At 40.5% G+C, this 12,261-nt stretch overlaps 1 protein-coding gene and 1 long non-coding RNA gene across 3 annotated transcripts; one reads left to right on the top strand and one right to left on the bottom strand.

Moving 5' to 3' along the window:
- Positions 1-955: 955 nt before the first annotated feature.
- On the top strand, positions 956-10,918 carry LOC118242605. 2 transcript variants are annotated; one of them, XR_004776933.1, is made up of 4 exons: positions 956-1,073; positions 1,235-1,444; positions 2,424-2,659; positions 10,577-10,918. It is a non-coding gene; the product is annotated as an uncharacterized LOC118242605 (long non-coding RNA). The 2 variants fall into 2 exon arrangements; XR_004776932.1 differs by lacking the exon at positions 10,577-10,918 and adding an exon at positions 3,337-4,423.
- On the bottom strand, positions 4,117-6,131 carry LOC113576356 (C-X-C motif chemokine 11-like). Its single transcript, XM_027008394.2, has 4 exons — positions 5,958-6,131; positions 5,476-5,596; positions 5,194-5,289; positions 4,117-4,584 (listed from the first exon to the last, which is right to left on the bottom strand). Exons 1-4 carry the CDS (start codon positions 6,022-6,024, stop codon positions 4,509-4,511), a joined length of 360 nt encoding a protein of 119 aa, XP_026864195.2. The 5' UTR covers positions 6,025-6,131; the 3' UTR covers positions 4,117-4,508.
- Positions 10,919-12,261: the final 1,343 nt, after the last annotated feature.

The raw sequence follows: 12,261 nt of genomic DNA, 5'->3' as shown, positions 1-12,261 counted from the left end.
CGAAGGCGATTACAGGGCCGTGGGGCTTGGCCTCCACTTTTTTCTCTCCCCTTCTTCTCGTTTCCTTTCCACAGGAGCCGGGCGAAAAAGGTTAATGGATTCAGCACTGCGGAGCTGCAGATCCCTTACAGTGGCCGCACCAGGGCTCGGCGGACGTGCGAAGGGGCGGTGGGGGGATTTCAGCAGCATGTTGATTCTGGGAAAAAGGGGGGTTCCAGGTGACTCTGCTGCCCCCTTCGGGCGAAGCAGGGTGACTGCAATAATGTGCCCTATAGACTGTGCCAGCATAAGAACCACTTATCATATGGCATGGGGGTGGCTGACGCTCGACTTGCTTCACCTGTAAAGTCCTCTTCAAAGGGCCCTTTTGCTGTTGTGTAGGGTGCAGTGCGGCACATGGCAGTGTTACTTGCTGGTAGATCAAGCGTGGGGTGAGGAAATGTCTCTGTGTGTTACTGCACACGCTCAGTGTCAGAGTCCTTGGAAAGCTGAGTGCAGTCAGAGTTGTTTTAAATTATGCTGCTCCACTACCTCACCCATGCATAATCCTAGTGAGTAGTGCATGTAAGCGCAACTAAACTTTTCTTTGTGTGTGTGTGTGTGTGTGTGTGTGTGTGTGTGTGTGTTTGTGTTCATGTGTGTGCGTGTGTGCATATGTGTGCGCACGTGCATGTGTGTATGTGAGTGTGTGCGCACTTGTGTTTACACCCATTGGCACACCTTCACAACAGTCCAAGACTGCTATGCATTTACAAAAAAAAAAAAAAAAAACACCCGAAAATAAGTAACTACACCCTGACAAATTATAGCCTTGTACCCTTCACGTCACATTCACACAAACTGGCCTTCCTGGAACAGCCATGCATTAGCCAATCAGTTCACTCTAAAGAGGGTCCCCCTTTCTGTGTCAGGATAATGATGCAATGTACTAGCAACATGCTGTAGCCCCCAGCCATGAGATAAGGAACATCAGGGTGGACGTTTTTACCCAGACGGGGTCCACCGTGGCTCGTCAGAAGACGACTCTGTCAATGCTGCATTCACAGGATGTGTAAAGAACTTCCTGTGACCAGGTACTGGAAAGTTAAACGTCACTTTCAAATATAAACTAGGAGCAATGATGAAGTTAACAACAGTAACTTCTTGCTCATGCTCTCTCTCTCTCTCTCTCTCTCTCTCTCTCTCTCTCTCTCTCTCTCTCTCTCTCTCTCTCTCTCTCTGGCCCATGGAGCAGACGCGCTGCAGCTGAAGATCTTTCCCATTCTTTATTTATCGCGTCAAGGTGGTCAGATGGTCGGGTCATCTGAATCATCTGAATCTCCCTGTAACTAGACACTGACAAGAGGAACGCTTCTGTGAGAGGCGAAACCAAGCAAGCTGTCATAACGGATTATTTGCTGCACCAAAAGGCCTCCCCTTACTGAAGTTGCTGGGGGCCTCCATGGTAGTGCATTGTGACATTTGTTTTTCTCACTCTTTCTCTTTTATTTATTTATTTTTTTTGTACGTTGGGGGGGCCCAGATATCAGTTGCTTTAATTGAAGTCTCATATTTTTTATTATCCGCAGCATGTAGAATGCATGAAAGCGTCCCTGTGCCGCACCACACAGCATGAATATCGCACGCCGACGGACACTCTGGGCCCATTTATGATTCCTTTCTTTTGTATGACATCCGCATCAAAAAGCTGCTCCGGCAGTGTAAATAAAAGATTGTGATGCAAACGTAGGGAAAAGTTTTTTCGGCACATCTGACGAGCAGTGTAAGGTTTGTTGGACAGCATGGTACGGATGGGGACAATAGTAATCAACAATACTGGAATGTGTGAGGGAAAGAGAGAAAGACAAAGATTTCAAAGCAAAGAGAATGATACATATCAAGAATTTAAAATGCCATAAATTAATAAATGTTTATGTGAAAGTGCCTATTGCATCATTAGTAGTTATAAGAGGACATTATATAAAACCACCAATGTTGTGGATTATGATAGTCTGAATATGAACTCAATACGTCGTTTCTTAATCACGCTTTTTCAGAAGATTACCATTAAACTGTTCAGAAGGAAAATGGGAAAAAATGGAAATAGCCTTTAAAATTAGAGTGGCAATTTCCGGCTGTACAGAATGTTTTAACAGCACTGCATTCTGAGTGTAAGTGTCACATTGATGGGATTACTCCATTTTGATTTGCATGCTACAATAAGGGCATCGTTTGCTGTCAAGAGCTCCTTCCATTACAATGTAGGGGTTTGGCAGGGAGCAGGTGAATTTCCACAGGCCTGGACGATATCCCTGTCCCTACGTGCTTTTTATTATAACCCCGAGCTTTAACACCTTTTTAAAAATGTGGATTGTCAGTCAATCTCTACCCTGCTGTGTGCCGTCACCATGCTCCACCATCCGTCCTTTGGCTTGTGTCCATAGGACCACCGCTGACTGGATGTTACTCTGGACATTTTCGACACGGTCATGTCATCATGCACTGCGGTCCGAGGAAAGGCAATGCAGCTGGAGGCTTTTCCGTGTGCGTAGGTGCTGCGTGAAGAAGGGTCTGCCAGCCATATATTTCCCGCCATATTCTGGTCCTGTGCTCAGAATTGGGCCACTGATGCCGTATTGGAAGATGGCTAGCGCCAACTGTGAATGAAAACACCTAGAAGGTAAAGGTCCTAATAAAACAAGTGGTGTGTGTACACTGTACAGCTGCATGCAGCATTAGTCTAAAGTCTTGTTTGCAGGGATATGCCAGGGTATCATAATTGGCTCTAAGTATTGATTGGAATGTTGCATGTTGCATTTTAAAAGAGGTATTACAGTGTTTGTAAAAATATAGCAGTTTGCCTGCTGTTTTCCTGCTGAGATTTATTTCATGTAATTGAATGGTATAGTTTTCCTTTACAGCACAATGGTGACGTTTCTCTTTGCTGACAGACAACGCAGAGAGACAAAGGGGAGAGTGAGAGAATGGAATAATTTAATCCCTATTCATTTTTTATTTTTGCAATCAAAGCAACAATCTGTTCTAGCTTTGTGTGAGATATATATATATAGCTTCTCTTGAGAATTGGGCCGCCGAACCCAAGCAATTATTATTTCAAGTTTGAGATGGCACTTGCTTGATGTCGTAGTATGTCCGAAAGAGGAGGATGAACGCAAGAATATATATATAGAGAGAGAGGGGGGGGGGGTAAAGAGAGAGAGAGAGAGAAAGAGAGAGAGAGAGGGGGTAAAGAGAGAGAGAGTGAGAGAACGAGCACATGAACACAAAGTGCCAGCCAGCTATATGGACTGACAGAGTGTGGAAATTTATTGTGGATCTATTCTCCCCCACACCCAGAGAAAGGCCTTGATTTCCCTGGAGAACACTGGGATGAACACACAACCGCGCACACACAGAGAGTCACTGCAGGCAACTTCATCTCTGCATACAAGACATGGTCGACATTCAGCATCAAACCACTCTGTCTTTCGCGATCAGTCCTCAGTGTAGCAAATCGAGTCTGACTGACTGAACTTTTGGAGGCGGTAGCCGTTCATGCTTCACGTGGCATGGTTCTGTGCCAATTTATGTCGGATAGACAATTCACTGTACCCCTCTTGTTTTACACAGACTTGAGGGAAAAGGCTACTCGTTAGATACTGTTTTCGCTGCAGAACATGTGTTGTAGAGGTAAATGTCATGTTATGGAGAAGGTGACTGGGGTCAAGTGCTCCAAAGCAGCCAGTAGATGGGTCTCTTTCCCAAACAAACCCCCACCCCCTGCCACCAATTCCAGTACCTGGGACAACATTACTTAGACTGTTGGAGCTCAACTTTCTATTTCTAAAACTTTCTACATTCTAAAACAATTGCTGAACTTGATGATTTACTGATTACTTGAGGTGCATGTTTTTGAGCAGCGAAGTCTTCATAATACTGTACTGGGCACTTCTGACGCAAAGCACATGCAACCAACAAAAACTTATGTTGAGTTCTGGAAGATTTGGTTGCGTTTTGCTCTCTCCCTCTCTTTCTCTCTAAATTATAATTTTGTGGGGTTTTGTACTTACAATTTCTTATTTTATATGTTTTGCTTTCCACTGACCATTTTAAATGAATCTGACACATGAAATCTGGTTTGTATTTGGTAAAATATAAAAATTTATTAAAAGTAGTGTATTCATCAAAATAAATAAAGTGTTTGTTTAAATACTGGCTTTAAGAACATAAGGTGCCCTTCTTGTATAAGATGAGACATTCAGAAGTGCTCTGATACAGCTTCACTGTAGGGACACTGAACAGCCATGAATCTTTCTGGACAGTATCTGTTTTCTGACAGTTTCTGGAAGCTTCCCCTCCCAGGATCTGTCCTGCCATGGCCTGTAGGAGGTGGGACCAGAAGCCAAGACAACAGCTTTCCCATTGGCTCTTGTTGGGGCACATGACACAGAAATTCCCACCCATGACATTCCTGAAATTTCCAGTCTTCTTTTCCCTCCAACCCAGAGTTATATACATGTAGGCTGCTTTCACTTTCTTTCAGTGCATTTGGAAAATCCACACTCGGAAAGCTTGACAGTTTCTTTGCTGCCATCTTTATTTTTCCTGTCAGAAGAATAAGATGTCAGATTAATAGCAACTCTTCCATCTCAGCAAACTGTCCACATCTCTAGAGGTATCGCCAGATAATGTGGTACTGCCAAGGTAATGCCACTAATGATGGCTGAAAATGACCAATGTCATGCAGTGAATTTACAAAGACATTTTTCATTACTTTATTTCACATAAGGGTGAAATAAGGGTGAAATAAAATAAGATTTTCACTTAATATTACAATGCTCTGCTAGAATAGATGGCACCTTTAATGTTTCAACTAGTGTTTCTCATAATACCCCTAGATATTCTGTGCACTGCACATTTTGACAGCAGCTGATAAATTGGATCACGTGTGCTAAAATGACAAACACATAAATGCACTTAGTTTCATTTCAGACCTAACCCATTATTAGTGGGTTTTGGATGGATTGTGTTATATTTGCACTAGAAATTATACCTGCAGGAGCAAGGTTGGTTGGATTACTGATCTACTATGTCAGTTGTTAAGTGTCTTCAGACACCCAGTGAAGAGCTGCCATAACTGCATTGAGGCTAACCCACAATTAGTGCAGTGCTGAGACCTGAACTGAGATGTTAAGTTCTGTATTACGTTCGTACCTGTTCCAGCATATCTTAAGCAACTTGGCCTGTTTAGTTTTAGTGTCCAGGCAGCGTTGAATGTTCTCTTCCGTCTCTGCCTTCTTCAATGTCAATCTTTAAACCAGAAGGAAAAAAAAAACATATTAATAATGCAATTTCAGTAGGTTTAAATTAATATGAGCCATGTATAACAGTGTTATATCTTTAACTATAACCTTATAATTCTACACAAGGGAAGGCAACGTAAGTTGGCATATCGCATTATCCGCCTGAAGCTATTAAAAGGCGGAGGACTCTCACATGAGCTCGATGGCGTTGCAGTGGCTCTTAGGTTTAGTGACGGAGAACTCCTTGATGTCGTTCCAGGAGTAAAACCTAGCTGTAGTGATCGGACACAAGCATCTGTCGGAGACCGTTTGTGCTGCGGATCAAAAATGTAAATCAACAGATATTAAATGCACGCTTAGAGGAAGAAGACCGCGCTGAATCGATACAGCTGAAACACGTTTTTTAAGTTATTGCCATGCAATTATACTTGTTCGTTGGCGTCTAAAGATATTTTTTTGTTATACAGAAACTAATACTAAACAAAAGTAAGTTCCCGACTGTACTTTAAAATCGTATGCATTTAGTAATTAGCATCGTATTCAGTCTTCAGTCATTAATCCATTAATCCATTAATCGGTTCAGAGATACGTCACTGATTAAACTAATACAAATTCATGATAAGCAAGGACATTTAATTAAAAGCTAAATGTCCAAGTGCGTCGTTGCGACCTTACCATTCTGGAGCTGGAGGCAAGTGACCATAACAAGGGACAGACAAAGAGCTCTGGACGCAAAACCCATGATTTCGAAGAGAAATAGAGAAATAGACGAACGGAAAGAACAAGAAGTAAGAGTGACTCTCCCGAAAACAGTTTTAGGCAAAGTGCGATTTGAGGAGAAAGGGGACGTTCTCTCTGTTATATATTACAGTGACACTCCCACATCACTTACTGGAAAGCAGATGATATTATTTTGTGGAACTTCCCAACGGCCTTCAAGAGACATTCCCATGGAGAAGGGAGAATGAGAGTGAAAGAAATATAAAATATTTGAGAGAATGATTCATCGATCTTATCCCTAAATATTTGACTGAATCGGTTAAACTGAGCAAACGCGGTTTTGCTATGACGGAATATTTATGTAGGTTTCAAGTATTGGTAGAATATTCCTGCATACTATTCTGCAGAATAACGCATACTTCGGTTAACTTATTTTCGTCATTAAAGCAAGTCAGGGCAACTATGACAAGTGTTAACGGAAATGACTGACTGCCTCATACAATGTTTTAAATTAACCTGTTGTTGGTTTTTCTGTCAGATTTAAGCCAGATTTTTACTTACTCAGTGTATACTATGTACACCGTGTTTTAGAGAGAGAGAGAGAGAGAGAGAGAGAGAGAGAGAGAGAGAGAGAGAGAGAGGTGGCAAAACATTTCTAAAGAAGCAGGACATTTTGGAAAAGGATCCTTTATCAGTGGCGCAAGCAGTGCTTCCAATATGTGCCAAACACACACACACACACACACACACACACACACACACACACACACACACAAACAACGTGTTCCCCTTGTTAGTTAAACCTGCTCTATAGCTATGTCATACCAGTGAGGGTAGTGGTAGCTCAGTGGTTGACTACTAATAAGAAGGTTGCCAGTCCAAGCCCCATCACAGCCAGGTTGCTACTGTTGGGCTCCTGAGCAAGACCCTTATCCCTCAATTGCTCAAATTGTCTTCTGTCAGAATTGTAAGTTGCTCTGGATAAATACTCAGATATTACTGATCATTTTTATCAAAACTCTCATTCAAAAAAGAGGCCAAATATTGTGAATATGTCATGAGAACAAGACAAGTGACCATCATTCAGTGATTTTACAGAAAAAGTGTCTGACAAAGAAGAGTATTGTAGCCTAGAGGCACAACAACAGAGCAGTGTGCCCAATAAAGTCATTACTCAGTGTATAGCTGTGAAAATAATTGCCTGCAAAGTAATATATTTACTTAAGACTAAACTTTTTTCTGGTGTCAGCTTTGACCATTACGAGACTGTCCAGACAAGTGGTAAACGTCTCCTAGCAATATTCTTTCAGGCAACAGGTTTTCAATGTTGAAAAGTAGACCTCAGTAAATGTACTCTATCCTCAAATATATTACTGATCTACAATAGTGGATTCAGATAGCTATGGTCACATTTAGGGACAATGTCTGCTTCTAGCTAAGATAAGTGCTGCTTCTGTGCAAAATTAATTCTAGTACACATTTTGACAAAATTGACAATACATTAGTAAAAGTTTTTTTGTGTGAAAGTAAGCTAGTATACTATATACAATATATATCGTATATACTATACTATCTTAAAAGGGGGAGAGTGAAAGAATGGAGTAATTTAATGCCTATTCTTTTTTTTCTTGTTTTTTGCAATCAAGCAACGATCTGTTCTAGCCTTGTGTGAGATATATATATATATATATATATATATATATATATATATATATATATACACACACACTAGCTTACATTATTGGTTACTGGTTCTTTTTGTTATGGAAGACCACACTTCACAGAGGTTAAGCATCTCTTTTGCTAAGGCTATAGTTCATAATATGTAACATGTTAGATTCAGTTTGTCACAACTTGCTCCTCAAGGTGTTCTTACACTGCTGTCATTCTAATACCCCATCCCCACCAACGCGCTGCTGAATGTATATTTTAGACATTTTTAAAGCCTCTAGAGGGGTTATCGAGTGCCACTTTGTAGTCCCTGAATGCTCAGCCTACACTGGCCTTATGTGTGATGAGATCTGTCAAAGGTGTCAGACACCTACACTATCACTGTCAAAGAGTGCCAATGTTTTTATGTATTCCAAAGAAAGCACAACATGTCCTTTTTTAAGCCCTGTCTCATTTGAGTAAAATAATTTCTCATGCTTTTGCAAGACTACAGAACTTTAAACAGAATTAAAGTTTTTAATTTAGTGTGTTCTTGTGATGTAATAGCCTGCAGCTGTAAAATATTAAATTATTTAATGAAGAATATGGATGTTCTTGGGTGTCTCAGTCCAGGAGTAACTGTGCCAAAGGGAGGTGGTTTTATGATAGTGTATGATCCTCAACAATACTGCATATGATGTAAACAGAGTGACACCTGATCTATCTGTCAGACGAGTTTCAGAGACAGTAAGTTCAAATGACCTGAATAACCTGTATCCTATTCGGGAGGTTAGAAGATCTAACACAAACGGCCACACTTACCAGGGGCTATCAAAAAGAGTCTCTTTTTGTGTGCCATTTTAAAATGGGAAAATACGTTTTAATTAATTATTTGTTATTGTCATCTGATTATTATAGTTTAACTAATTAAGAAATTAAATATAAGATGAAAATCAGACACGCCAGTGTTTCCTCTTAACATAGTTTTGCTGTTTTCATGAGGAACAGCATAAGTTCAATTAAAGCTTCACTTATTAGGCAATCATGTGTTTTTGTCAGGAAGCCATATTCTAGAAAAAAAAAAAAAAAGTATGCCTGTGTTCAATCCAATAACCTAAAAACAAACTAAATATTAAACAGTTTATTCATTACGAATGCTGCATAAATGTGCAGAGGCTGTACAACACCTCTCACCATGCATAATTTGTGTCCTTTATCCTCCAAAGCTATATCAGTACTCAGCTTCTAACTTGTAGGTGTTGAACCACTCTTAACCAAGCAGTGAAACATGAAGCACAACATGTTAAAACTCCGCTTTGCCCTGTCTTAGCCACACTGATTGGTGAGTGTCTCTCATGTGCTGTGAATGGCCTAACAGTCCAGTATCAGGTCACCAGTCCTCATGTGGTCTGAAACTGGTCAGTGATGACCAGGGTAGGGGGTGGTTGCCAGGTTAGACATGGCATAGCAGCACCATGCAGTCCTAGTGGGAAGGAGTGCAGCACATTTTGGTGTGTTCCCTGCTCAGATGTATCTTTCTAGCCCTGAGAACTCCAAGAGCAGAGCTGTATGAGTCTGTCCTTCAGTCAATGTAACTATACACCTATAACACGGGTATATTCATGGGCAGGTTTTTCTCTTTTTTAAACCTTTAATGACCGATATTGATCCGAAATTCAAATGGATTGTAATATATGATGATGTATTTGGATTATACATTTGTTTTTAAGTGCTATGTTTTGTTTTTTGGGGGGGTTTTGGGGGATTTTTTGCCACTTAATCAGTTGTATCAAGCAGGTGCTCCTGCTTGATTGAAATTAAATCTTGCAGTCAGACTAGCCCTTTGTTTCCCACCCCTGCATGTTATATATGAATCATGCATTATGAAGGGTGGTGATTATTATTCTTGTTTTTTGTTTTTTTTTAAAGCATCTCAATGAGTCACTTGATTATGGAAATGATATTGTAACAGCTATATCTGTTGAATGTAGTGATACAACTCTCATTAAAGACCATGAGAAAATATCACGCCACACCTTCCTATCCCTTCTATTATACAAGTGCCAGTACTTGCCTAAGGCAGGAATGTTTGTGTAATCTTATGCTACTTCACGCATCACATGCAATAGCATTCTCACGGGGCCTTTATAATAGCTTATTTTTTATTTATGTTTTGAAACGTGATCATGAAAATTCCATGGAACCCCTCTAAACTTCCATGGGTTTTTGGGGGGGAATTTCATGGCAGTAGAGTGTGTGCTTCATGTAAATTCCATGGTCTTTATGTGTCTTCCATAGCTAATGAAAGCGATTTGCCCATGAGGCATTCCTAGTTCCCATGCATTCCAAAGGGAATTCAACTGGGTTTTCCCATAAATGTTATACAGCAACACCACAAGTATTAACTGAAATGTACACCTGAGGCATGTGATTAGTACTGAGTCATGAGTCATTTTCTTGTTGAATCTATTTATATTGTGTTTATTGTGTTTAGTTATGAATATGGTTCTACTGCCATGGGAATATTTATGCAGGATTTCAATAATTGAGTCCACTCAGTCCAGCTGAGATGATAGAATAACACTGCAAGGATGCAACCTTTGGGTTTATCTCTATCTATATGTATATATAGAACAATGCAAGTTACCCTCATATGTCAATTAACATATGACTACAGAAGAATTTGGTGATTAAGTGCTCTATAGCTATAAAGCAGGTGTACCTAATGAAGTCATCACTAGGTGTATATTGTGATCTGAAGATCACTGCCTGTAAATGTCACGGTAGACCGGTACCAAAAAGGGGGAGACACGCCCCCGCAGGACCAGGACCCTGTCACTTGCTTTCCTCGATCACAATCACCTGTCTTCTGACAGGAGACACCTGCACCTTATTGACCTGCACGTGTATTTATACACCCACAGGTTCAAAAGGACGAGGCTGCACATTAGTAGCCAAATGACACGAGCCTACTGGAGAGAAGCTCCGCTCCGACCCATCCACTAGACTTGGTGATGCAACGTAGAAAAAGTATGAACAATAAAGAACATGAAAATGGAACTTCACCTCTCGCTTCCTCTCTGCTGCCTCAGTCACAATAAAGTAATATGTACACTACGTATAATCCCAGGCCTAGCCCACACATCGGGAGTACCAGAGGAAGTCGGGCCTGTCCGAGAAGACTGGATCTGTTGCTGCCACTCCATAGTATTTGGACTAAGAGGAATATACATTTTTACAATAATCAATATCCATTGAATACATATATAATATTCTGACTTGATTTTGATAAGCTACTTAGTGCAAGTTAGTTGGAAGTTGGATATGCAGTTGAAGCTGTTTTATGTACAGTTATATAGTGATGAACACATACATGTATATGTATAAACTATTAACATTAGTATATAAGTCTAAACTATTAACATTGATATTAAAATTACCATTTTGTACTTTATTGTGTTTTTGTGTTTCTCCTTGTAAAGGTAGAGATAGTACATTTGCTGCTGCAGGAACAGAAAGACAGCATTGCCAAGTTCACTGAAATATCCAGGTACAAAGAATTTGCTACCTCAGTGGCAATATTTATATGGTAGCCTATGTGAGAGTATCAGCATAGATGTAACTGTCAGTTTGTATTAGAGCCTTCTAATAATTTATTTTTTAAATTTGTGTATTAAGGGGGACAATGTTAAAAGTAATTCCTGTACTTAATACATAATGAGCTGTTTTACCTTTTTACTTGTCACTGTGCACTGCAAACTGATGTGGAGGGAGATAGAATTCCAGAGCAGAACACAGTTACAGAAGAACAAGACAGGGAAAGAGCGAAACACCTTTATATTATGTTTGCTCTGCCTCAGCCCAAAGACTTATTTTTCTCCAAAAATCCCAAATTGCCTATTCCTAAAGTGTTCAATTCAAAAGTTGGCACAAACAGAAAGTGGCTGACATACAGCTGAAAAAAAGCATGAAACGTGTTCATCAGAGAACAGAGGAGAAGCAAGGCTCCTAGACCGCAGGAGCACATTTTTTTTCTAGTGGAAATCTGTACATCTGTAGACGTTTGTGTGACAAACAAATGCCAGCTCACAGGGAGGAGATCAAAAGGAAAAGGCAGATTTGATGTAATTAAGGTCATTAGTTATGGAGGAGCACCTTAGTTAGAGAGGGCATGGGGAATAGCGACTATAAGACATAAGCTTGGACCATGCCAATTTTTTAGATGATGTTGTTAAGAATTGCATCGAAAAAAGTAGGACACAGCACAAGAGAGAAAATAAAAGAAGAGGGCTGCTGGAAACTCTGCGTTCTGAAACAACACTGAACAAAGGGACTGGGGCGATCAGCATCTTCACACGAAAGCCTATTGCTGTTGAAGCAATGGAGGCTGGGACGTTCTCAGTTCAGATGGATGCGCCCCAAAATTTGTCACCCAAACACTAGCATGCCGTAGTGTCACACTGTGTCGCTGATGTTCTCCGTGAGAGACTGATCGTTGTCATTGACTCCGGATCACTGACGGATCAATGACACCGGATCACTGATAAATACTTTGTGGTAATCCTGAAGCAGGCTCTGTAAAAGGCTAACGTTGACTTCAAGCAATATG

Source organism: Electrophorus electricus, chromosome 16, assembly GCF_013358815.1.
Source record: "Electrophorus electricus isolate fEleEle1 chromosome 16, fEleEle1.pri, whole genome shotgun sequence".
In the NCBI taxonomy this organism is placed as follows: Eukaryota; Metazoa; Chordata; class Actinopteri; order Gymnotiformes; family Gymnotidae; genus Electrophorus; species Electrophorus electricus.
The sequence above is the reverse complement of the archived record's forward strand: the minus strand, read 5'-3'. Positions and strand labels throughout refer to the sequence as shown.

What these genes read in the sequence shown, in the direction of transcription:
- LOC113576356 (XM_027008394.2), bottom strand. Translation starts at nt 6,024, where the DNA reads ATGGGTTTTGCGTCCAGAGCTCTTTGTCTGTCCCTTGTTATGGTCACT. An exon ending in TGCAACGCCATCGAGCTCAT is followed by an intron (nt 5,290 to 5,475) that starts GTGAGAGTCCTC and finishes TCTGGTTTAAAG; the next exon opens with ATTGACATTGAAGAAGGCAG. An exon ending in CTTAAGATATGCTGGAACAG is followed by an intron (nt 4,585 to 5,193) that starts GTACGAACGTAA and finishes TTCTTCTGACAG; the next exon opens with GAAAAATAAAGATGGCAGCA.